This window comes from Nothoprocta perdicaria, unplaced genomic scaffold, assembly GCF_003342845.1.
Source record: "Nothoprocta perdicaria isolate Ctin4 unplaced genomic scaffold, notPer1 scaffold_172, whole genome shotgun sequence".
Lineage (NCBI taxonomy): Eukaryota > Metazoa > Chordata > Aves > Tinamiformes > Tinamidae > Nothoprocta > Nothoprocta perdicaria.
The window spans coordinates 1384079-1411458 of record NW_020454894.1 but is presented as its reverse complement, the minus strand read 5'-3'; the positions used below and the strand labels follow the sequence as shown (position 1 = coordinate 1411458).

Genomic DNA, 27380 nt, shown 5'->3' with positions numbered 1-27380 from the left:
CAGGACAGAAGCACCAGAGGAAACTCTCCACAGAACAAGCTGTGGAAGCCAGAGCAGAGCAGACCAGTGACGAGCTATCTGAAGTGTTTCCACTGCCTTATCCACATCCTACTTTTAGTCCAGCTGCCATCACCAACATATGATCATCGTTTGCCAGTTTCAAGTACTTTGTGAAGCTGCAGCATTTTAGGCATTTCAGGAAAAGCGTAACATAATAAAACATTTTGTGAAATTGCTCCACCAGAACGGAAAGAAGCCTGTAGAAACAAAGGTCAGGGCTCTGTAACGTGATTTCTGATCATGTGGAATTTGCTTGAGAGCCTCCGAGCTTTACTGCAGTTTTCACTGGAATCGATTGAGGGTGTGTGATCAGTGCAACGCGGAGGCGTCTGAAGGCCCCTGCTGTGAGGGATGCTCCCTTGCGCTGTGCACGGCTGGGCACCGCGGCTGGGAGACGCCTCAGCTGCGGCGCGGGGGCACCAGGCGCCCACTGAGCTTCGCACTGCGTTTTTACAACTGAACTGAAAACAGGAATATACTTCCCCAGGGCAAACAGAAGCACATAAATGAGAGTGAATTAGAAATAAATTATAAAACTCAAAACCCACATTCTTTCCAAGAAGGGAAAAATATCCAAGAGTGAGTTTCCCCGGCAGCCACCTCCAGGTGAATGCTCTTCCTGTGGGCTCTCATCCTTGAACTCAAGACAGCCATCGCCTGAGAGGAACGTTGCAGTAAAAGTGAGGAAGAGAATCTCTATTGATAAAATAACTTGAATTCTTTCTTAAACTGAGAAGATAAAAATACTCTATATAAATCAAACAAGTTGTCTATTTATGTCAGTTTTATGATAGACATTAATCTTAGTTTCTAGACCGAACTGCTGTCTGATGTAACCAGGCTTATTGACTTAATGGGAAGAAATTTATATTAGTCTAGGAAGCTGTGATGAATGCAGTCTTAAAGTTCAATGATTCAAACACTTTAGTAACCTCAAACATTGACCCAAGTTGACAGAAACTTAAATCTTAATCCTAGAACAGAAGTTTATGCCTCATTCACATTTTGCTAAGAAATTCAGAAATCTTTTTTTTTAGATGTATATTATCTCTATATAGTCTATACAGTTTTCACATTGAGAAATACCTGTAAGGCAGACCCAAAGGACTTGTCTTTAACCATAACGTGCACTGCCTTTAGAATTCAAGTCTAAAGATGTTATTAAGAGATTCTGAAGTAATTCTGAAACAAATTTCTTTTTCCATCTTTTAAGTTTCTCTGCAGCTAAAAATTAAAGGAACAAAACATGTTGAAACTGGTATTCCAACCATCCTGGAGTTCTGTTCAGTTGTCAGGAGTCACTTGATATTCTCACCACCTCCTTCCTTGGTCAGGAGAGTGCATTTCTCATCATTAAGACTCTAGCACATTAGAAATAACTTCCCAGGTCATTTTGCATATAGGGAATTTAAGTTTTCCCCTTCTCTGAAATATCTCTTTGCAGAATGCTGAGGTTTATAATAATTCCTGTGATTAAAAGGATGTTTATGGATGTAAAAGGGGCTAATTGCACAGATTTCTTGCTCCATACTACACAATACAGTAGACTTTTCCCAAGATGCACCACACCAAAATGCAAATTATTAGTAATTCTACAGAAAATCTGAACAGAAGTCAATGAGAATTTTAGAGAAAGCCTGGATTTTCCCACTGCTGGATATACTTGCATTTTTCACCAATGCACCACTTTGACAGAAGCAAATGACAAGTGACAGCCCTCCTGGAAGCAGCCCCAAGACTTAGTCCCAGATTGTCAAAACAGGCCCTCATTCAGAGGAGGGGCTTGCATGAGAGCCTCAGGAACGCATTTTCTGAGACTATGACTTTTTTCTGACACGAACCTTTTGAAAACCAAAGACGAAGCTTAGAAGCGTAAAAATCTCCCTTTTCCATGGCACAGAGTAAAGCCCTGTAATCCCCCGTCAAGTTCCTTTCTGGAGGCTGGGAAACGTGCTGCAGCTCCAGCCCTCCTGCAGTTTGTATTTACTGTTCTGTAATCGCGCAAACCAGGATTTGGACACCGCGGTTTTTTTCTCGCAGTCACAGTGACAGATTATTAGGGGTTCTCTCACCAGGGGCTGCTACCTCAGCTCCTGCCTGCAAATGCAAACTCATCTAGCGGAGCAGTGAGCCCTCCCGGGGCCAGCAGGCAGCCACGCAGCGGAGGCGGGGGAGGAAGGGGACAGGCTCCATGTGCGGCGCCCGCGTCCCGCCGCAGGGACGGCAGCGGAGGGCAGACGTGCGCACGGTGCTCCCGGGAGCAGCGCAGGGCTCCCCGGGGCGGAACGACCGGCTGCTCCCAGGAGCATTCCCGAGCGTCTCCCGCGCAGGCACAGGGAGCGCAGTGACGCGCGGCACCAGCAGCGGCTCTACAGGGCGACCGCCCTCTTCTATTCCCATTCGGTCCTTTGGGACCCTTTAGGGAAGTGGATTCAACAGGACAACTTTAATCCTAAATGTGAAAAATACACCTGTACAACCACAAGGAACAGGCCTTTAAATACAACCAGCACATAATTTAATTGCAACAAAACCTGCTTAGCTTTTGACAGGTCACTGATTTAGTGCTGCTGCCAATGGATAGATTGTAAGCACGTGATTATTAAACATTATGCCAGAATTAAAATCCTTCAATCCTAATTGCACTGTGGGAGCCATGCTCTGTTTTGTTTTCTAAAACAACCTGAATTACACCAAAGACCATAATTAAACAAACCCTTAGTGTCGCATGACTTGCTACAAAACTGGGGATTCGTAACGCGTATACTCTCGTACCTGTGGTAAATAAAACACCTGAGGACTTTTACCTACACGAATACCAGATGTTTGAGTTCTCACGGGAGCTACATTAGTTGGCCTCCCTCCACCTTCATGGTTTAAGCTTAAGAGACAGCTAATTAGTTAATCAGCTGTCTGATATTATAAAATACATGCAAACAGAAAAAAAAAAATCTTTAATATCAGAAGGGTTCAAAAAAAGGACAAATGCCAAAATTCACTTAAGGTAGCCCAGTGAATCAAGGACCCATTTACAGGGGGCCTTGGAGGAAGGTCTATGTGTGGAAACAGGGATGCTGGAAGCCAGGAGCAGGGAGGCGACCCAGGATAACGGGGTTGCGCCGGGCAGAGTCACTGTGTTCATCACACGAACCTAACAGTCTGACCGGCGGCGCGGCAGAGGCACCACGCTGTGACCAGCCCGCGGGCGGCAGCCAGTGACCCCGGGCTCTGCTCCGCACTGCGACCAGGACCGCGGGCGGCAGCCAGCGCCCCAGGTTCTACTCCACGCGGGGCCACGCGGGCGGCAGCCAGCGCCCTCGGGCTCTGCTCCGCGTGGGGTCACGTGGGTGGCAGCCAGCGCCCCCGGGCTCTGTTCCACGGGGGGGCCACACGGGGCTCTGCTCCGCACGGCCTCGCCAAGGCCCAGGCCTGGGCCCAGGCACGGCAGGCGCAGGACGGCTCCTGGTGCCCTTGGCAACGAGGGCGGCCGCACCGCGCCGGCAGGCCGGGAATCGCTGCCGCTCTAAAATCCCCACCGAGAGCTGGGATGTTTGTGAACAGAAACTGAGGGACACGTGAGCAGCCAGGCAGGACACCAAACCACACACAGAGAAACTGCAACCAAAAACACCCAGCCGTAAGTTCAGCAATTCAAGCCCTCCTGCTCAGTCCCCTCCATTGCTCCAACGGGGAAGCCCCTTCCCACAGGAGCAACAACACCGCAGGGAAGTCCAGCTAACAAACACACAGAGGCCATCGACTTCAGGATTTCCACAGGAATCTACGGACTTACCAGCAGGACAACAGGCAGCGCTCAAAGCCAGCGGCTGTTGTCTGGCCCTATGCTCCCTTAAATGAGCAAATGTCGATTTGGGGAAAGAAGATGCTCTATTTTAAATAGTAATAACTGGAATTATTGTGACTCATCTAGCAGCCTGTTTTATCACACTAGTGTTTACTCTTCCCTGATAAAGCTCAAATGTAAGGGAAAAAGAAATCTCCTAGTCCAAGAAAATAAAACCAGTAATTGTTCCACATGAAAGCACAACACCCATTCTGTGTCATTTAACATCCACAACTAATTTTGACATTTTTAACAGTAAATTCTAAAGCTACTTCTTTCCTAACGACATTTCAAACAAACTATTAGATGAATCACACACACCGATATAAACATTTTTATCTTAAATCATTCCCTATGTCTCTTGAAGTTTCCAAGCACACTGAATACAAGATGAGCAGCGTTTTTAGACTGCAGATTTTTACAGAGGTTAGCCCTTGTTTTTATTGCTAAATGCTGTGTTATTTTTTATCAGACGCTGCATAATCTTCCACGCGCGCTTGTGTCAACTGGCTCCAAATTACCTCTAATTCAAGTTTACCAAAGAGGAAAATGGGCTGTAACTAAATGAGGTCAAGGGCTGGGAAGACCGCACTTCATCCCTTTATGAAGTGCCCGGGCTCCCGGCGCGCCAGGCGCAAGGGTGCGCGCGCGTGGGGGAGCGGCCCAGAAATGAGAAACAATAACCAATATTTGGGAAAAGTTGCACCTAAAATATTTCAACGGGCCTGATGTTAAATGTATTTAGCGGAAAGGTCAGAGCTTCCGAATTTGCTAGATAAATAAATGTTGGTGAGGTGGATGAATCACTGGAGAATTGGTGCATGGCAGCGAATGAATAACCGGCGAATGCTTCCCAAACCCCATTATTTCCCCTTTTCCGGGAGGCCGGAGATTCATGTCCCTGCATGCCGCCAGTTCATTACGGAGAAATATCATTCCTCTCCTGGCACTCTCTGGCGGCCTCTCAGCCCCACGAGGACCCTTTAATGTTTAATTCCCCATCATCTGCTCCACTGAACAGCTTAATCTCTGCTTGTATGATCAATACTATATCAGTGTAAATTAAAATGACAATTTTAAAGTAATTAAGCCTGTTAATGCTCGATTCAAATGTCATTATTTGCACAAGGGATTGAGGAGAAATTACACGGTGTCCGGGGTGACAGGGAGACGTTTGAGCCGTCTCAATCCTGCCGCCGCCGCGCCACCAGGGGCTTTAGCAAAGCAGATTAACTCCCCGCTCCCACTGCCAGCATCCCGATCCAATTTCAAAGGAGGGTAACGCAATTTGATAAATTTAATTCAGGCTGCAAACTCAATTATTGCGATAATGGATGAAAACGGGGAGGAGACGCCGTGCAAGACTCACATAAAAAAATACACTTAGCTGCAGGACGAGCTACAGCCGTAATTGTTTTATCCGATTTGCTCTATGCCTTCTGAAAAGCCCTTAAATGATTGTGATTTTTGGGAGAAGAGCCAGCATTTGTGGAGCTCGGGGCCCGGGGCACCCGCTCCCTCTGCTCGCCCCGTCCCGTCCCATCCCACCTGCGGGTGCCAAGCCCCACGCGTGGATGGGAGATGCGGCCGCCCGGCCCCTGCCATGGGTTTTCACAGCAGAAGCCTCAGATGCCGTGGACGGCTTGAGGACGCAGCCCGTAGCTCGTCCTGACGCGCTGGCGCCGCCGCCGTGTTGCCTGCATCCCGCAGCACTACCGCAGTTCCGCGTTCTGTATCACACGGCCAAAGCGAAATGCCAAATGTCACAGGTCTAATTCAGCAATCGAACAACAGAGAAAAAACTCCTTTCGCAAAGCAGAAGCTCAAGGAGCAGCAAATTCCTGCACAAACGGGTCAAGGCGAAGCCCTGCGTATTCCTAGCGAGGCACTCAATCTACATTCCTGTCACCGAATATTGTTTTCATAAATTTAGTGTATCTGACCGTTTGCATTTCCTGAAGTTCTCTGAAATAATGATATTGAATTTTTATTAGGGCACATGAAACATTTTTGGCATGCACTTCTTTGAATAATAGATGATATATATTAAAGTGCCTTACGGGTCTAATAACTTGCATGAGATCTGTGTAGGCCTGTCTTATTAACTTTTAGTTTAAATTACAGCAGGATTCATCAATCAGGGCTTCTAAAAAGCAGTCTGCAGATTGCCACAGACTCCGAAGAAAAACATATCTCAGAACAATTAAAATATCTATTGCATCTCAGGTATTTCATGATAAAATCTATCAAATCATACAATTTCTGAGATGAACTGCCAAAAGAAGAAAAGCGGAAGGGTAACCAAAGCCTTCTTGCTTCTCTTCTCAGCAGAGAAAATGAAGAGAAAGTATAAATAGAAGTGTACTACTAAATCTTTACCTAAATGTTAACCTTTTATTTTAAAGTATTAACTAACTCTAGTCCAAGCAGAATTTTGGGGTGAAAGTCCTATGCAGGAAGCTTGATCCTCCAGTGACAACTCCTGAAACCAGTAACGACAGCAAGACAGCCGTCAAACCTGAGTCCTAACTTCCTTCCAAATTTAATTACAAGTAGTTTTCTCCTGGAACAAAATTCAGACAACCATGTTCAGCACTGGAGGACTGTACTCAAAAAGGCATTTATATTTTTAAATTTGGAAACACGCAAATTATTACCATGAGTTAATTACATTCTGCTCTTATGAAGAAAACTTGAAGGAATGAAGGAGCTACAGACACTGAATCAAAACAGAGCCAAACGCTTCTGTCTTTGCAGAACGAGCAGAGAGGCAGCCCCGCGAGGCCACTGCTGTCTTGGGACTTCCCTTGCATCTCACACGCTTTATTCTGGCATTTTCCATTTCAGTTTTAGTGACAGGCACAAAGATCTAACTGCATCACAGTATACAATGAGCACAAACATGCTGGAGATCGCTTTTTCCAAGAAACCACTCACGAGGTTATTAAACTGAAATTCGTTCTTGTTATTTTTGCAGTACCTGGGGCCCTGGAGCACCACTGCTGCAGAGCGCGGCACCGCCGCTGCCCACGGCAGCTCAAGGAGCTCCACCTGCCCAGCGGGGCTGAAAGACACCTCAGGAACAAGTGCTGACTATGTGGGGCCACGTCTGCTCTACAACTCACTGCATTAACAGCGCCTGTAATCAAAAAAGGGGAAACAACAGAGCCGGCTGACTCCAAGGAGATGCTTAAGTTTCACTGCATCTGCAGAAAAAGAGAGCAAGACCAGCCTCTGTTCTGAGGACAGAGCACAGAGGTGGCTGTGGGTTGGGGCTGAGTGGTGATGACCAGGCTGATCACCCCATGAAACCTGCCCCAAAAACTGGGTTTTGCCAAACTTCCAGATCATCACCCACGCAGACTATGAACACGTAATTTCAAACCCCGGTGCACTTAATTAGAGCTTTTCTGCTCTGTGTTATTAATAGGGCATGTTAATGGACAGCGGGCCATATGGAACAACAAATTAATTGTTTTCCACATACAATAGCTCTATTTATCACACGCGCGTTGACCTGGGTTTGCTTAACAGATCTTATTAATTACCGCCGATCCTGGTGCGTTAGCGTTAAGGAAAGCACCAGTAAAATCTCCCACAGCAAGCAGATGCATTTGGGATTGTTAAGAGTGTCTATACGGAGGATGGTAGCTGAGCATTCCTCTTGCTTTTAAATTTTCATTTGATAAAAGCTTTTAGAGATCACATTGGTTAGCAGCAAAATAAAATGGCATTAGTGAAAGCTAATTCATATTCAATTTATTCTCATGATTACTACGCTTGAAAATGATTTCTCATTTTGCACTAAGAGCAGTATCAGGCATTATTTCTCCCGACCAGCTTTTATCAGCCCTATGGGAAGGCAGGCAGGAGCGCGAGGGCGTTTCCAACTGGGGACCCGCTCCGGACGCCTTTGGGGCCCTGCGTGCACCAGGCAGGGGCAGCTCTGCAGGGCAGCGACGGGGCGGCTGCGGAGCCGCTGGGCTCCTTGGGCAGGCGCCCGCAGCGGAGGGTTCGGCCCAAAGCCTGGCGCAGCCCCTCGCTCGCTCTTTCCATGCTCGCTGCTTCGGTGCTTTTCTGTCAAAAAATGCTAACAAGCCTGCAGCTTCTTTAAGGGCTTAACAATTTTTCAGTTTGCTCACCAATAGATTTCTTGCAGAATATTTGTTTCCCACTTGCAGTGTTGTGACACAGCACTCAATCACATTTGTCCTTTCCCTTGATGTATGGTCCAACCACTGCTCAGCTTGGTCAAACCTTTGCCAGCCTGTCAGTTACATTTTTTCTTCCCCTCTTTAAGAAAGTCTAGTGACAAGTGATTGAATTAAAAAAACCTGTCCCAAACTCTGATTTTCATCAAAACAAACTGAGCACAACCAGCCTTAATAGTTAAATTGCTTCCCCCCCTCCCCATACATCACAAGCAGCAGAAGTTTGCAGATGGTAAAGGGAGGTGATCAAGGCAAAGAAAAACCTTTGTAGGGTCTGCTCATGTTCTTGCATCGTAGCCTTTCTGCACCAATGAACTAGGAGTATCGTAAATTAAGATGATTTGAATTAACGAAATACAAAAATTCTCCCTTCTCCCAATGAAATACAGGATTTGTTTTGAAATTAACCAAAAAAAAAAAAAAAAAAAAAATGCATGGTAGCACTCCTGACCCCTGAATTCCTAAGTGGAATAGGATTGTGGAAAAAGATGGGAACAGCCCTTGGGACCATTGCAGTACCAGCTGCATGCATGTCATTCTTAACAGGGGCTTGGGTAACCTCTCCATGGAAACTTTCAATGCAAAATCTAAGTGTATTTATTTACTTATTTATTGTTCTGACTGCCCTTGCTGAAAAATGTTATCCATATATTATCCAGACCCTAGTCTACACACCAAGAGCTCCAGCTTGTTTTGTGATGCTGCTTCCAAAGAGTGCAGATGTGAGTGAGATGGAACCTTGTCCGACAGTGGCCAGTGCCTACGCATTGAAATTGTGGGCAAAGCCCATTCCTGGCAAGAACAGACCCACCACAAAATCATGCGAGTTCAGGGCAGTTCTCCACTTGCAAACACTTTCTAAATGGAAACAAAACCTCTTACCTCACTAACACAGCCATCAAACATGCCCCCGCAGTGATAACAGTAGAGTTATGAGAAAGGATAACAGGGATAAGACCATGATCAGTGTCTTCTTCATCCCTAAGATATTTACTAAAAGAGCATCTGAATCTGTGATTTTGCTATTTTCAGTTGTTTATTGCTCTTACATTTAACAGACCTGTTTCCTTTCCTTTTAAAAATCACTATTATGAGAGTAGCCCATTTAGGAGCAAGCTCTGGGCCCACTGTGACGCTGGTGCCGGTGGCGCTGGGCGGCCTTGGTGCCAGGAGCACCGCAGGGAGCGGAGCCTGCAGCCACCACTGCCTTCGTGGCAGCACCCAGCAGCGCAGTCGGCCCCCGCGCAGCCGCCGGAGCAAGCGGGGCCGGTGCCGATGCCAGAGCGAGATCCCGCGGGAGCACCGCCACATGCTGGCCTCGCTCCTTGTCTCGGAAGCCGTATCGGACACGTGTCCAGGTCAACTGCGACAGTTCCCAGTTCCCACCCACACATCTGAAGCTCGTTCCTAAAACGTCACCAAGCATCAACACATATCACATTCACCTTGACAGGCCAAAAACCCTTTACTCTGCTATACTTTAATTATGAGACTACTGAAAAACAAAAACAAACAAACAAAAAAAATACACTATCTAAACCCCCAAACCTATAAAAACGTTCTTACATCAGCATGTGACAGCTGCCTGCAGGGGTGATGGCACGGGTGCATTTCAGAGCACACGCTTTACAAGCCTGAGAGCCACAGAACCCACCTCGCGTGAAATGCTATGTCACATAGAAGCCACGGTAAGAATAACCATGTGACCACAGCATTCATAACCAACACTGCTATCGACACGTAATTCATGGAGCTCTACATTTTCCTTTTAGTTGATTGTGCTCCATGGGCTAGACACAATTAAGCACGGGAGCTTACTGTACTTGAACTACCCAGACACAGCTTGGAAATCCGGCAGCAGAACTCCCAAATGGCAATACCAGGGCAGGGGGATTTGCCGAGGCACGAGGTGGACATGACAGCATTGAGCACACGGGCAGCGCTCAGGGAACATCTCATCACTTAACGGGCTTTTTAACGGTGACCCAGCTTCTCCTTCCCATTAATGGAAGGAGCTGCTCTCCCTCCGCTAATCGTGGCGTGGGCACAGAGCTGTTCTTACAACCACATAAAAAAGCAGCTGCAGAATTGCTGGCGAACAGCAGCATCGATACTCCCTCTCCTGAAGAATGCTTTGCTAATGAAAAATAAACGAATCAGTTGGTGAAAGAACCCCCCTTTTCAGGGTTTTCGGCTCCGCGGCTGCAGCGCATGCACAGCCGCTCGTGACGCTGCTGCCTGGCAGCACCGCGAGCTCACAGCAATGAAGCCCAAAGGACCCTCTCGGTGCTCACGCGGGCATTGCATCCATGCAGGGCTGAGTTGTTGTTGTTACCGCCGTGCTCCTACTCGCTCTTATGCCTTAGCTGTTCAAGGGCCATTTATCAGCCTGCACTGCAAAATACCTGGCGCCTGCTTAAAATGCATGGAGCTAGCAATAAAATTAACCTTGTGGCAATTGTTTCCCCACATGTTTGATAGACCAATGTCAGCTCATCTGTTAGAGGGAAATAAAAAAGTCAAGCCTAAATGTACAAAAAATTATGATGGAAGCCTTAAATAAAGCAAGGGTAATGCAAGTTTATTGAGTCAAAAATCAATCAATCAATGAGCGAGTGGATTAGGAGCACCTCATAAGCCCCAAAGAAATAATTCGCCCAAACACTGGGATTTAACGGTGGAGAACCAAATTCCAACACTTTTAGGAAGTAAGTAATGAAAAATCAATCCAGGAGGAAAAGCAGATCAAGAACCCTGGGTTCTGACACGCCGACACATTTATTGCTGAATGCCATTTCTCGGCTGACCCGAAAACTTCGCGAGGTGTTTATTTACTTTCCGCACCTTCCCGGGATCAATATTTTTAATTTGGACCCGAGTTATTATTTTTCACATGGCGGCGCCGGGGAGCGGGGTAAAGTGGCTCATATTTTAGCGCTAAAAAGATCGATATGACAGCTTCACCTTCACGGCGGCCCCGGGGGCGCGCGTGGCGCCGACAGCCCCTGCCAGAGGCGCCCACGGGGCCGCCCGCCGAGGCCACCATCGCCCCCCGGCCTCCGCGCTGTGCGCACGGCCTCAGCCTCACTAGTCCTCCATAAATATCACATCATCGTCGTGGTGCTGCTGCGGGCCGGAGGAGCCCGCGGGGATCTCCCGTCCCCTGCACGGCCACGCTCACCTGCGGCCCCTGCGCCGCCCCACGGCGGAGCTGTGCTCCTGCTGTCCCAGCCCCTCGCCCGTGTTCCCGGGGCTCCCAAGGCTCCTGCTCCAGCACCCCAGGATGAGCAGGCTGGCAGTGCAGCACCTCAGCGCCAGCCCCCACGCTGCCAGCACCTGCGGGACGCTGCAGGGCCGAGTGCTTCCCTTGCGCTTTAGCTCTCAGGAGCATTGACAGCTCCTAAGGAACAAGGTGCACATCCAGAGGGGAAAGCGTCTACAAGGACCACTTCCCGGGATCTCCCACACTTCCTTCTTGACTGGCTCTTGGTGATCAGCAGCAGAGGTGAGGAGGAAAAAGGGGAATCTAGTAGACAGTGAAAATAACAGTCTAACGCCCATGTTTCTTAAAAAACCACTCTTATGAAGTCCTGTGCTTGGAAGAGTAACAAATGATTTCAGAATATTTAAGGTTGGAAGGGACCTCTACAGATCATCTAGTCCAACCTTCCTGCTCAAGCAGGCACACCTACAGCATGTGGCACAGGGTGGCATCCAGGCGGGTTTTGAAGACCTCCAGAGTAGGAGACTCCACAACCTCCCTGGGCAGCCTGTTCCACTGCTCTGTTACCCTAACAGTAAAGAAGTTGCTCCTCACCTGGAGACGGAACTTCTTGTGCTTCAGCTTGTGGCCATTACCCCTCGTCCTGTCGCTGGCCACCAGTGAAAACAGCTTGTCCCCTTCCTCCCTGCATTCTCCCTTCCTGAACTTATACATATTAATCATATCCCCTCTGAGCCGTTTCTTCTCCAGAGAAAACAGGCCCAGCTCACCCAGCCTCTCTTCATACGAGAGATGTTCCATTCCCTTAATCATCCTGGTTGCCCTTCTCTGGACCCTCTCCAGAAGCTCCACGTCCTTCCTATACTGGGGTGCCCAGAACTGCACACAGTACTCCAGGTGCGGCCTCACCAGAGCTGAGTAGAGGGGCAGAATCACCTCCCTTGACCTGCTGGCAACGCTCCTCCTGATGCAGGCCAGGATGCCATTGGCCTTCTTGGCCACGAGGGCACACTGCTCACTCATGGTTAACTTAGTGTCAACCAGGACTCCCAGGTCCCTCTCCGTGGAGGTGCTTTCCAGCAGGTCGACCCCTAATCTGTACTGATGCCTGGGGTTATTCCTCCCCAGGTGCAGGACCCTGCACTTGTCCTTATTGAACCTCATGAGGTTCCTCTCTGCCCAACTCTCCAGCCTGTCCAGGTCCCTCTGGAAATGATCCCATCCTCCTGGGGAATGCTCCAGAATACTAACTGGGCAGTAAATGCAGGACTATTTCTACAAATTAAGCTTGAGAGCTAAAGGTCATATTGAAAGAGCACCCGCACCGGCGGCTGTGCCTGCTCTCACGTGCAGGGCTGCTAGGGCAGAGGGCAGGAACCGACACGAGCGCCCGCATGGTGCTCTGTGCTTTGGCTATGCTGCCTGGAAAGGAGCTTCCTGCAACCTCACGGAAAAGCTCCCTATTCTCCAGCTAAATCTGTGCAACTCCCTGTGTTTGTTCATCTCTATCAGCTGGAAACCAAAGCATCAAATCGAGAAGACTTTGGATGCAGGTGAAAGGACGAGAGGTGCAGCTCCCATGTGAGCATCAGGGGTCGCCAAGCCTGCACCTCACGCCGTGCCCGATCCGCGGCATCGTGGATCTCGCGTGGATACCGGAAGGCCTGGCACGGGGCCGAGGAGGACGAGCGCACAGGCTACAACCACCCCTGGGGATGGCGAAGGCCGCGGAGCTGCAGGACACGGATTGCTCCAGACACCGCCGAGACGCACCCCTTGCACAGCACCTCCTCTGCATTCCCGCCCCTGCGCTTTCCTCACTACCCCGACCAGAAGGGACGGTCGTTGCCAGCAGCATCATTTCTGCTGCCCGGCCAGGATGAAGACATGCTGTTGCACCAGCCTGTGGGCAAGACGCCACTGTGCAAGGAAAACCTCCTAACACCATGTCAATCTCTGCAGAAGTTTCAGGGGTGCTTTGCAAGTGAAACCGTGCTGGCTCATGTCAGCTACCTGCATGGGAAGGGGGAGGGAACGAGAACAACCCACACCACAGTTGGAGGTAGACCTCAACCCCCAAAGAAGCCTTTGGGAACTGTAATCAAGTGCAACTGGCTCCAGCTCCACAGCCTGGCTGGGGTTTATTCAGCTCCACAGGCTGACCCCATCAGTGATGCCGTCTGCACATAAAGAGACCACTCACTGATGATCCTGCAATGCAACAGTCGCCTTTTCAGCTTCCTCGCCTGCCCACAGAAACTGAAGTGACTGGACAGACGCGTGTCCGGAGACACAGCCTGGAGCTCCCCGTGTCCCGGACCACATGACACGGCCAGGGTCCTGCCACAGCTCCCAGTCTGTCATGACCGAATGAGACCACTGGGCAACTACCGACAACCACCAATACCACTACCACGAATACAACTACTCTACAACCGCTTTAGACATCCAGTTACACGATACTGAGACACCAACGGGTGACAAGCAGGCCACAAACACAGGGTGATGAGTTAACAGCACGCTGGTTCTTCTGCCCACGGTCCCACCACGGAAAACAACAGGCCCACAGTTATCCTCCCCATCATTGCCTGCTGAAGCCCTCGCAGCGCTCAGGGTGCCCTCCTGTCCCACCACAGGATGAGGGGAGCAGCTCCGAGAGCCCCGGCGCCACCGCAGGCCACAGGGCAGGTGCCACAGATAGGGATCACCACGGGGCTGGCGCCCTCGCCTGCAGCCTCGCCTGCGCCTGCTGCTGAGCAATGCCCGCCGTTTTGTTCTATCAACGGGAGATACAGCATAGTATCTAAAATCCAGGCACTTAATGCTGTCTGCCAACATTTTCTTTCTTTTCTTTTTTCCTCTGTTTTTGAGATAAATCTTGGTCTGTATTCGTACATTATAGTATCATTTTCCCTCTGTATTTGGGGAAAATGTTTTTCAACTACAAAAGCATCTTGCCGCTATGAGAGATGCCCTATCAGATACGCAGGGTACCCTGGCACACGGAGCCGGCTGTTTCAGCTCTGTGGCGCCCCACACGCTGCCCCTCGAAGCCACCGCGTGTCACCCGTGCGCGTCACCTGGAGCAGCCTGTTGCTGCGGGCACCCGCAGCGCAGCGGGGACCTGGGGGGCACTGACAGCCAGCATGGGAAGGGATGTCACTGTGGCCACCACGGACACCGTGGCTACCGCCGCCACATGCTCCGGGCACAAGAGGCTCCTGCACCGAGGCACCCTCGTTCCCTCATGAGGAGGACATTTGCAAACCCTCTCATTGCATCAAATCAACCCAGTCACACCTCCAGCTATGAACTTTCAGCGCTGAGTGCACCCAAATTCAGCCCCACTCTGCCAAAGCACAGAGCTTAGCTTGTCATCACATGTCCCATTTCCAAAAACAAGCTAAACAGGAGCCTTAACCTGAGGGGTTTATCCTCTCCAGCATCATTACGTTGCCACATGCTCCCTCTTGGCCACGTCGATGCACTTCCTTCTCAGCAGCCCACGTGGAAGGGTTTGCTCTTCTGCTGCCTTTGTTGCTTGGAGGCAACTGAGGGCACCTCCCTGGTTGCTCGAGTCACAGATCCACATCTTCTAGCTGGCAATCCTGTTCCCATTCCTGGCCTCCTTTCCTGTCCTATCCCTGTTTCTTTGCTTCTTTGTTGCACTCCCCATCTCCAGCCTGAAACTCATGTTCACACACTACTCCACAGGACAAAAACATAGGCAAGAGAAAAGAGTCTCCTTTACTGCATGAAAAAAAAGGGAACTGCTGGTAACTGGGGACTTGCACGATTCACTTCTGGAGAATGGTATTTAATCAATTTATTTGAAAAATGAAAACACATGGAGATCTAAATCATCCTTGCTATGCATTTATGTTAACAGATCGCCACAACATTAGGGATCTGTGCTCAGGGCAGACAGGAGACAACAACGTTGCGCTAGGTACATTGAGCCACTTAGAGACCAGCAATATTTGAGACTGTTCGGACAGAGGCAGCAGACCCTTAGCCAAACTTCATGAGCAAAAAAATCACTAAATTTGTCAAAATGAATAAAACCCACATTTCCATCTTTTTCTCTTTGGTTTTATACGCTTTGCATGTCAGACAAATTACCAGGAAAATACTCCTTGGGTGACATTTCATTGCTTAATGCTTTACCCGTGCAGTAAAACAAGACAACTGCTGAAATTATAGGAAAATAAATTTGTAATTTCTTCCTCATTTAGCCATTTTTGAAGCTCGTGTATAGGAAAGTCATTAATGTTATGTCCTCCTATCGATGTTCCAAGCCTTTCAGGGGATAACTAATGCTTTTTCTATACTCCTCCATGTGGCCAGTTAAATTAGACACATTATTTCTGTGCCGTTAGTGCACACTGATCAATAGACACTTGGAAAGCCCTCTAAAACTAAGTGGAGACACTTCCTCAGTGTCAGAGGGTCTGCCTGGGGTTTGGAAAAACGCCGCGAAATTTAAGAGTGGCAAATGTGTCTGGGTGGCACCTGAGGGCAAGGCAGCGAGCACGCAGGCTGCACAGAGATGCGTTTTCCTTGAGAAGGGAGCGCGCAGTGGGGCTGGAGCCGCAGCCACCGCCGTCGGGTCGGGACGGACCCGTGCGCGGAGAGGCTGTTTGCGCTGCCGCAGCAGCTCCTGCCGCCGCAGCTCCTGCCGCCGCCTCGTCCCGGCCACGGGATGGCTGCACTGCCGCCCAGCAGGCAGCCCCAGCAGGGATGCACCCCGCGGGCCCTGGGCCGACCCACGTCACTGCCCGTGCCGCTGCCACGAGGCCAGGCGGCTGCCGATGGGATTTCATTCATTTATTTATTGTCCCTGGAGTTGGGCTGCTTTGCATCTTTTCAGATCAAGAGTAATATTTTGAGATGATGATTGATAAACTCAAGAAGCATATCAGAAACTGTAATGCAAAAAAGAGCTTTCTCTTCCACCCATTTGTTTTTAATTGCGGAATAATTAGATGTATTTCTACATGTCTTTTGAAATGTAAAACCTGTTAAGAGGGAAGCTGGGCAGCGAAGCCAGACTGCCACACGATGTTAGTAAAAGGGGAGTGAACAGATCCATGTATCACTTTCTTTTTGGCTATGAATACTTCATTACAACATGATTTCAAACACTAATAAACCCATTAGTTTATATCAGTAAATAGCAAACCCATTATTTTTCTAGAAAGCCATGTTGCTCTTATTTAAGAATTAATCCAACACTGCAGGCAAACACATTAGCAAGTTCCTTAAATAGCATTTCATTATTTCCCAAGTGATTATTTTCACATCTTCCAATCTAACATCTTTTCCTGAAACTCAAAGCGGCTCCAAATCAAACATTTCACTTGCGAAAACAAAATTCCTCACATGCACCCGAGAGGAGCTGCTAATGGGGCCACCGCAGCGCTAGAGCTGCTCACACACGGCGCCCCGCTTGGCCCGGCCGCGCGGACACATGGGATTTGCCCGCTCAGCCCTCGGACATGGAGCCCTCGCCGAGCCGGCAGCGGCGCCGCAGCGGGTTTGTCTGCTGCCCCGTGGCCCCACTCAGGGTGCACAGAAGTGCTCAGAGAATGCGACATGCACCAACGTGTGCACCAACGCGTGCACCAACGTGTGCACCAACGCTCGCTGCCATGGGATGCTGCAATGCAGAGAGAGTCACTCACGGTGCTATGTACCATACAATAGGAAAAGACCAAGTAAAAGCGGAGAATCATCATACAAGACATGTGGAGCAGTGTCGGAGCTGCAGAGGCCTCAGCAGCATCTGCAGAGTCACTGAGCAGAGTCACTCCAAAGCGGGGTTGCGGAGCGGGGCGCGCACTGAGGCCGCTCGCTCCCACCACGCAGGCGCCGAGCCCAGCAGCAGTGCCTTCATAAGCCCTGAGCAAGCCAGCCTAAGAACGCGTACCCATCACACATTCCCAGGCAGATGCAATGGAACGGCATGGGCTGCAAAGGCCATTCTCCTCGTGGCTGGTGCAGCTGGGGGCGGCGAGCGCCCGTGGGCGCCAGAGCACAGCAAGGGGCCCCGCTCGCCGGGCAGCCCTTGGGGCACCCGCCCTGCCCTTCGGCCACGGCCCGGACCTGCTGCGCCCCGGGCCCGGCCTCGCCACCCCGCCGCGGCCCTGGCACGGGGCACCTCCGCCACAGGCCCTCTGCGCCCACAGGATCCTCCGCATTCCGCTCTCCCTCCTGCTGCAGACCTTTATCCTGCTGCCACAGGGTGCAGCCGGTTCCCAGCCTAACTACAGAATGCTTCCAAAACCCGCATTGCTAACGCGGTGCTAACCGCGAAACATGCGGAGCAGCGCGCGGCCTCCCTCGTGCTGCCGCTGCTACCCGCAGTGCGCAGGGACATCCCAGGAGAACTCCCAGCGCTCTCCTCCATGCACGCGCAGCTCCCTATGTCCAAACACTGATTCCCAATGACTGCAGCTAAGCTAACTCAACACCTACCTCCCTGCTGATGAATACAAGGTCTGGTGCTTGAAACCCCTGCCGCGGAGCACCAACCACACTGTGCTCATTCGAGGTCATCATGACAATTAGAGTTTATAGAGTTTAAAAAAAACTCTAAAAATAGGGTTTTAATTGTTTTCGAGATGTAAACAATTAGAAAAGCTGCAACTTTTCTATGGCTTAGAATTTTCCCTTGTTCTCAGATACTACGCTCTATAACTTTTGCTATTTCTAGATGTATGGATTTCTGAGACAAGTGTAGTTGTTATTTACAAGTTATTTACAAGTAATCACATTTTTTTCAAAACAGGTACAGTCTAGAACATAAAACTGTACTATGAATCTCTGAATATAAAATCCACAGCACACAGAAAATACAAATCCATATAAATTACCAATCCATGGCTAATAGGTCAGTACAATGATCCTACATATAAAAAAGCTGTACATTAACTAAATATCTTGGCACCCACACACATGTAAGCAACTAAATCTGACCGATGGCTGTGTTATTGGGCTACTGACCTGCAAACTCTTTGTATTTATCCCCCCTCCCAGCATACAGATGTGTCAGAAAACAGTAGAGAAAGATAAACCATGAAATGCCTCCCAGCAAGAGCAGCAAGAAGAGAGACCTTATTGATTTGTTTAAAAAAAGCACAGGAAAACAGAGTGCAGGGCAGTGTGGTGGGATGCCTGGCAGCTGCAGGGTCGCACACACGGACATGCGGTGCTCCCGAGCACTGGTTGAGCTGGATCAGCTCCGGGAGCCGCGGGGACTGCGGGAGCCCGGCCACGGTCACAGCGCTCCGAGCGTGGCCTCGCTCCGGGCGCCGGCTGCAGCCACAGGGCTCGGCTCTGCAGGCACCAACAGGGAGTGCATTGCTGCACTCATTTTTCAATTAACATAAAATAAAAGCTACTGGACAGGTGAAACTCTGTGACGCAGGTTTCAAAAATCTCTCCCACAACTGCAGATTTTCATCAGGAAAGCTCAGAGAAGAGGGGACTCCAACAGAGAAATGCAGCGTCTCGTAAGGAATGGGATGAAGAAAAAGCCTGTGGGAAGCCCCAGGGCAAGGCCAGGGTGGCCGGGGTGCCCAGCCTGAGGGACGCTGCCACCACGAGGTCCCCGCTGGACTGGCACCACTTACACACACACATCAAAGCCTTATTTTCCCATTTTAATTTCCTATCACATCTAACCAAAGGCATTGCTCAGGCATTCCTACAGAGCTTGTGCATTTGCAGCCTTTGGGACCTGCTAAAAATCAGGTGAAAACTGCAAGTGAATACAGGTACTTGGGTATCAACCAGGGAGAGCAAACTCAGTGAGAAGAGTGCTGACCCGGTGACTGCGGAGTGGAGGCAGCAACGGCATCGTCCGCATTGCAGGAGCCCCCGAGCGCTGGGCGCTCCCGCGGCAGCCAGGCACCCCGTGGTCCCTGCGGCACTGGGAACGTGGCAGCATCTCTGCAGGGAAGGAGCCCGCGGCCGGCACAAAGCGCCGCCAGCCACCCTGGGCATGAGCACTCCCCTGGGAAAATCCTGCTCCCGCATCCTTCCTCATCCAGCATCTCCGTTCAACGCTGCTTCCACTTTCTGCTCTGCTGTCACACACACTGGAAGTCCCGTGTCCTAAACCGGCACATAGACGGTGCCCACACTGTTTTCAACAAGCCTGAAATGACCCTGCGCCTTCCTAAGCACGGGCGGAGGGCACCAGAGCGGCCCGAGATCCCCGGCACAGCACAGAGGAAGGAGGATCCCATCCCTGCTGGGATTCATCTTGCGGACCATGGTGGCTCCCCTGAACTCCCACAAAAAGGGAACCCCACAAAGGCAGAAGGGAAAGAGGAGGCCCCGGGTTAGGGGCAGAAGGAAACTCGAGCGCAGGGTGCAGCAGACGGGGAGTGTGGCTGGGAAACGTCTGGCAAAGGCTGGCACATGGAAGGCGGCTCCGGCGACACCATAATCAGGAGCCCTCCCTGCAGCCAGAAGCTGTGTGCGGCCCTAGGAAACGGCCTAGGAAACCGCTGCCGAGCCGCACGTCCACAGCGAGTCCACAGAGCAGCGACACCGGCACAGAGCGCTGCCCAGCAGCAAGGCAGCCTGCGGAACCGCGGGCCGGGTTAGCAGCGCAGGCTGGAGCACCAGCTCCACCGCCCGGCCAAAACCCGCATTCCCGCAAAAAAATACAAACTTCCACAAATGCTAATGAAAACGGGCCTGAGAACTAATCAGGCATGCGAATTCCCTCTCTGTTCAATTCAATTATGCCCCTCTTCCTAAATCATCTTTTTTTTATTTAACAAAACTCTAAACTGCCACAGCTAATAAGCTCAGACGAATCAGTGTAAAACATTCATTTCTGGGAACAGGCCGATATTTTCTAAGACCCATTAATAACTATGACAGGATTTATGTACAAGATAAATTCAATTCAATTTCCTTTTTCAATTAATGGCCAATTATTCGAACTCAGCTCAACCAAAAATATTACTCAAATATCATTAATCTAGCAAAAATTAACTTTACTATTCCGTAAGTAATGAGGGCATCATTTTAAAGGTAACATAAGGCACTTTATTTAATAAAATGTTGTCTTTGTTTTCGGGGCCACCCCTTGCCACTGGAGCCCCCCAGGTGCACGTTCCTGGCAAGGCCAGCGCCCAATCTGAGCCCCATGGGATCCAGCCAGGAGCAGCCCCACGCGCCGCCCGCTCTAGGAGCCCCTTCCCGTGCGGAGGCTGCCAGCACGGAACCCGCAGGCAATAAAGCAACCAGGATTCCCACGGCCCTCGCGCCTCCCTTAGCCACAGGTGCCGGGACGCAGCTGCCCGCCCGGGCGGCCGCTCTGTCACTGCCGCCCTCCCGCTCCCAGCCCCACGCGGCTCCAGTGCCGCCGCCGCAGCCGCCACGGGGTCCTGGGGACCCGTGTGTGCCCGAGGGCCGGGACCCCGCATTCCCGGCTAGGAATCCATTCCCAGGGCTGGGACCCCCCGCACTCGTCCCTGCAGAGGCGGCCTCGAGCAGAGCCACTCACGCGGGGCGGCCACGGCTCCTCCAGCCCTCCAAGCGTTCCAAGCAGTCCCGCTGCTGCGGCTGGAGCAGGACACTGCCGTTCATAACCTGCCCTTGCCCATTTCCTGGTGCTTATTCAAGGGAGTTTCATTTCAGTAACTGTCCTAATAAAACACAAACTCTGCGAAAAGGAGAGCCCGTGGGTTGGGAGCTTTATGATTCCCACTTGCTCACAAGAGTCACACTGAACTGCTGCTCCTTTCAGAGGAGCTGTTGCTGCTCTGCCACTGCTTTCTCGTGTCGGAAACCACAGGTTCCCAAAACACCTTCACTTTCTAATTTGAAAGAAAATATGCTACGTAATGAACAAATTAAAATGGAATTCAACTTTGCTAGGAAGAACTAGCCCGAAGTATAGCCCAACAGTATTTTTTTCATTTCAAGGTTTGCTTTTTTTTTCTTTTTCCTCTTTTTTTAGGGGTTGTGGGGATGGAGGAGAGGTTGAGAAGCTATTGGATAAGTGAGGTTTATTTCAACAAATCTGTTCTGAGAAGCAAGGCTCCTCCCTCACCGCGCAGTAACCAGTTCCACAGAGAGCAGATACCCGGAGCACCCGGAGCAGCTCCGAGCCCGCGGGGGGCCCAGCCACGCTCTGCTGGAGCTGCACAGAGGCCCTCGCAGAGCGCTGGAGCTCGGGTCCTCAGAGGAGGTGCATTTGAACCTCTGCAGGGAGTCCTTCATTTCCCTGAACGAGGGAAAAGCAAGGCACGTGCTGGCGGCACGAAGCCTTAATGGAATACCGTACAAAGCAACAGATACAGCGCACTGAGCAAAACCAGCCCTCTGCCAATTACAGTAATAAGTTTGCCACTGATTAAATTCAGATGTTTTAACATCAAAATAGTTAAGCATTTGTTGAGAGCACGCTGAAATCAAGACATGATGTGCATCCTAGAAGAGGGACAGTGATGGCTCTGCAGCTCCCCCATGGACACTCTTATTCCAAAGCACAAGCATCTTAATCAGAGTTAATTTAACCCATACAAGGGGCATCTACAGCTGAATAGTTCATCAAACCTCACTATTTTTGAGTACCTCCATGCAGAGAGATTTCTATGCATCAAGACTTATATTTTATTTCATGTAAGAGTTAAATAGAGTACAGTAAAACTACCAGAGCAGCTGTTAAAAGCAATACAAAAGTAATGACTCGCTTTACTAATAGCGAGGCCTATGAGCAACTCTTACAAATAAACACAGCGATCACACTGAATTTCCTATCTTCCCAGCCCTGGAGTTTTGGTCGCCAACACTCCCTGCGGAGCCCTCCCTGCAGGGCTCAGCCCCAGGGCCGTGCACAAAGCTTCATTGCCAGGTCCGGCCTGGCCTTGGACCTAGACCTGGAGGTGCCGCTGTGCTGGAGGGGTCTGGGGCTGCAGGAGGCCCAGCCTGCAGGCAGCCCCTGCTCCGTCCCCAGGGCTCTTCTGTCCGCTGTTCAACACAGTCCTAGCTGGACAAGATCCACCACGCGCCTCAATCCCCTTGGAGCAGAATACTTGCTGGGAACAGGGCTAGAGCTGTGAGTGTCGGCATGGCGTGACACGGCCCGCTGCTCTCCTGGGTGCATGTAAACCTCTGGGCAAATGACAAAATGCCTGGTACCAAACCGCTCGTGCCGGCCACGAGCTGTCCTGCTCCTCACACAGAGTTCCTGCAGCCTCCGCAGCCAGACCGCTCCACGAGGGACACTGCGCCAAGGCACCTCTATTTGACAGCGGCCGTGTAACACGCACGCCCGTCGTGCTGCCCGGGAAGCTGCACCGTGACGGACACATTATGGACAGCGTTCCCTTGGAGCTGGTCGCCAGCCCTGGTGCGAGGGAGCAGAACAGCGCGCGGGCCCCGCGCATGAAATGCTGTGGAGCCGCCAGGAAAGGGGACGTGAGGAGCAGGAAAGGGCTCCCAGCGGCTGCTGCTCGGCCCTGTACGTGGCTGCAGAAAACAGCACTTTACAACAACGTACGTGATAAATTTCTGTATTTCAAGTATAGAGAAGTAATAACGTAATAATTCTAGAGATAGCATCTGCTGCCAAATCCATGCCTTACAAGGGATGGAAAAAAAACACAGAAGTTGAAGAACTTTACAGTGAAAGAGAATTAATGAGGAAACGGGGAGACGCAAAACACTGCACGAGTACTTGTGGGCCCTGCTGAAGATAGGAATAAAACTTTACCCTAAATGGGCACAACATGGTGGTGAAATCCCCGTTCGGACAGCGACTCACTGCTAAAACAGAGGTGTCTGCAGGCTGCACAGCGGAGCTGAGTGGTGCCAGCGCTCATCGCATCGGGAATGAGGCTTGGATTCAAGGCAGCAGTCCTGGGAGCTACATATGAGACCATGAGCTTTACGTGCCCTCAAGCAGATCAAGGCGAAAGCCTGGGCAGCTCAACACGAAGGTGCCTCGCATCCACCCTCTTTGGGGGATTTTCTGGCTCTGACTCCAAGCCACTCTGCTATAAAGCAAACAAACGAGAGGAATACATAAAATATTCCTCCGGTACAAAGGATGTTCCCAATGATGGCATTATAAAGCATGATTAAGCAACACGCCACTATCCTCTGCCATTTTTCCCACCAAACTGATTCAGCTCCCAAAGATTTTCAGGACTAGGGGGAGAGACGCACACACCCAGGCCGACGTTTCTGTCTTTGCTCGGCTGCATCATTGCTCCTGAAGCCCCCATGCAGCGGCTGCTGCGTCGGGCACCGCGCATCAGCGCCGCTCCCGGGGGCTGCTGGGGCCAGGCTCTGGAAGCGGGGCCAGGGACTTGTCCCTGCTCCGCGCCGCCTGGCCGCAGCGCTCGGGAAGGGGGGAGCCCTGCAGCCAGGACATGGGGAACAGCAGCTCCTCAGAGAGCTCCTGACGCACACGTGAGGCTTCAAAGCACGGATACTGCCCGGCTGCCTGGCTAGCACGGGGGAAGCAGTTAGTAACGCCATGAAATACAAACGTACTTCTATCCATTTCCAAATGCACAGCCACAAAACTTGCTGAGTATTTGTATTTGCACTGTATTTTAGCCTTTGCTGCACGCTAAACTGCTGCACCATCCGCTGCCGCCCTGGTTCTCTCTCTGTGCTGAGGTTTCCTTCCATCCAACTAAAGGAAGAGCTTGGTGCTGTTGCGGAGCACGGGCTCTCCAGGGCGCGGAGCGGCCGCGCTGCGGCCCGTGCCCCGTGCTCTGCACCCCGCGGCTGCTCGGTCAGCGTGGCCGGCCCCAGGCAAGGGGCAGGGACAGGACGCTGCCCATTGCACAGCAGCAGAGCCCGGGGAAGGGGTGGCCGCTGCACAGCGCGCATGCGAGGCACCAGCAAGCGCCACTGCAGGATCTCTCCTTCCTTCCAGTGCCACCGAGCAGCAGTGACCAGAACAGGACAGGAGATGCCCTTCAAATAGCATGGTGCAGCCTGGCACAGTACAACCACTGGCTCGATGGTGACTCCTGCTCTGCTTGCACATGTACCGAAATAGCACTCATGCACTGGTCCACTGGCTTGTCTCACAAGCCCCCAGCAAGCAATGCTGCAAAGCAGTTATGTAAAACTGCAGTGCCAATCTCTGCTCATGGTCAGTTGAGCTCAGAACTGGATCCAGCTCAGAGCACCAGGCAGGAATGCATTTTCTCAAATGAGCAGCAATGCTGATCCACCCAGAAGGTGAACAGCCACAGTAAATAACTTATAGACAAACACCTGCAACAATAAGATTTTTTTTGTGAATTCTCACATTCCACTCATTTTTAAATGACATACTTCTGAAATTGGCATTTTTGTATTGTTCTAAGTAAATATTCTTAGTAGAGAAGCAATCCTCATCATGATGGAGAGAGCACACACCAGGCAGGAAAACAGACGACTGAACGGAAAAAAAATCCCAATACGTCAAATTAATGTGACGCAGCAAAGAAATTTACCGTAAAATGTTCCTGTGATTTATAATTCTCATCCAGGTACACTCGAGCTCTGTTGTAGTCTTTCATTGCATCACTTGACAACAGTTCTCTGCAAGACAAGAGAGATTGAAGATATAAATGGATATGCAAGGTTCTCCGTGGCTTTATCATAATTCCCTGGGCTGAGGCAGCCTTGAGCGCAGCGCAGAGTAAGGCGCAGCCTCGGCGCCGCTGCCCCAGCTCCCGCCTGCCCTCCCGCGGTGCCTGCGAGCAGCGGCGCAGCCTCCCACGTGCCGGGCTGCGCTGCGAGCTCTGCAGCCGCGAGCAGCAGCTTCACGCACCCATCGCCACCCTCCCAAGGGCCACGCGGAGCAAGCTGGGCAGGAATCGTGTCCCTGAGGAGCCCACGCTGCGTGCAACCGTGTGAATCCTTGCGAAAGGCCCTCTGCTCTGCACCAGAGCTTGGCTTTGGGGGCATCCCCACCGCCCGTTCCACCAGCCCTGCTCCTTGTGAGGCAGGTGGCCCATGAGGGACGTGGCTGCAGGCAGCAGCTGAGCCTACAAACCCCAGCGCAGCTGCACCCCGGCGCTGCAGGGGCAGCAGAGAGGCCCTGCAGAGGCACTACTCCCTCAGGGCCGGCACGGAGCAGCGCGGGCGCCACTCGGCTCTGCAGCACCCAGCCCCGCCGGCCCGTGAGCGCTCGCGGCCCCACGGTGCGGCAGAGGGCAGTGTGGCCGCGCGCCCGCCGCAGCCCGCAGCTCCTCGCACCGAGCCAGGCGCTCACGAGGGCACGCCGCACAATTCCATCACCGTGCTTCAGACACCCACGCTGGCAATCCCAAATTTACCACAGACCACCAAAGAGCACTCTTTGCTCTTACCAAAGAGCACTCTGCTTGCAGGCTACTTTTCCCTGGATACAATTAACAGATGGGGATCATGCAGGTCAGACGTTCCCCGGGAGATGGGAGATGCTCCTGTTTGTCACCTGCACGGGGACTCTGCTGCACCAGATACTGAAAAGTGTGAATTGTGACAAATAGAGCTATTTAAACGGCTTGGGAATGAGGAGACCTCATCACATCAGCTGGGAGACATCTGAGGTGCTCTCAAAGGGAAATATATGTTCTGTAGCTTGCAGAATTAACAGACTTTCACATGCAGAGGAGACTTTCATAGCAACTTATGCAGATATCTTAAATAATACAAAGCACAAACATGTGCCCCATGACATCCTCTTGCAAGGCGAATACAGTGGTGAAGTTGAAGAAAACTTCACGTCCTATTTACTTCTCAGGCCTAGCGCCTCCTGCCAGGACTGTGAGCAGCACTACAGAGCTTGCACATTCACCACAGCTCCAGGTTACTTACTTAACAAACTTGTCCACGTGAGACATGGAAGCTTCGTAGTTTTTTCCTCCAAACTCCTGACAGTGCAAAGCCATGAAGTGGGGCTTGTGCGTATGTACAACCTGCAACAGAGACAGACGCACGTTAGCAACACGCTGCGGGCGCTGCCATCTCTGAACCCGCAAAGTGGCAGCCATGAGGGCGTCATCAGGATCATCCCCTGTCAGGGCACGCCAGAGACTCGTGGTGCACGGTAACTATCTCAAATGTTCCTAGCTAGCGTTTCCTTTGCCAAGGGCTGATAGGGTCCCTAGGCATTTAAAGCAAATGCCTTGGCTCTGCCAGCACGTTCTGAAGAGCATTTCAATCAGATGGGGAACCAAAATGTCCTTTTAGAGTTGAAAAAATTGAAAAACCCAAATTTCATTTCCCTTCACTTTTGTAAAACGCCTCCATTTACCTCATGACAGAATGTCAATTAGCAATCACATTTGATGTTTTTATTTACAGAGTTTTTATTTATATATATATATAAATATATAAATATATATATATTATAAATATATATTTATATAAATATATATATATATATTTATACACCCACACACACACAACATGCCATAGCATATTTACACACATCTAACAGAAAATACATGCAGGAGCCACAAATCCAAACTATTACACCGCACCAAACTAGCATTTAAAATATGCATCCAGATCTACGATGCAATAAATGAAAGGTGCACGGATCTGAGCATGTAGTTCCTTTGCGATGCAAACACTCCAAGGTGAGATAAAACCAATCCCAAATGTTCTCCTCACACAGTTGCATCTATACGAAGAACTCCCCAAGATCCTGCAGCTTCAGGAAAAGACCGTGCTGTCTGACCAGCACTGAGCTGTGAGCAGACAAGCCCACAGCCGCCTGTGGCAAACAGAGCAGCCTCCAGCAGGGCAGGCTTTGCTGAGGGACTTGGCCTTCGTACATCTCGCCCTGCACCGCACAGGACGCGTCTCAGAGTGGTTCTGAATAAACCCCTTCCTTGCTGCAACTACCACCATCCTGCAGAAAGAAGTTCTGATTTCAGAAGACTCTGCTACAGAGTTTTCTTGCCTAGACGTGGTTTGTTCTCGCTCCACGCACAGACCAGAGCGCACGGTGCCGCGGGAGGCCGGGCGCCGACGCGCTGCGCGCAAGGTGCAACCTGAAGGCGCTGCGACCGCGCGG

The 27380-nt window shown here is 50.9% G+C and overlaps 1 protein-coding gene across 2 annotated transcripts in view; it reads right to left on the bottom strand.

Moving 5' to 3' along the window:
- The window catches only part of INPP5A (inositol polyphosphate-5-phosphatase A), a 130460-nt gene that overhangs the window by 95745 nt on the left and 7335 nt on the right, over nucleotides 1-27380 (bottom strand). For both annotated transcript variants that reach the window (XM_026036219.1, XM_026036218.1), the window contains exons 2-3: nucleotides 26174-26274; nucleotides 24823-24910 (exon numbers count right to left, since the gene is read on the bottom strand). In XM_026036219.1, the coding sequence (XP_025892004.1) occupies nucleotides 24823-24910; nucleotides 26174-26247 (162 nt within the window). In that variant the 5' untranslated portion in view covers nucleotides 26248-26274. The remainder of the gene's footprint in view (nucleotides 1-24822; nucleotides 24911-26173; nucleotides 26275-27380) is intronic.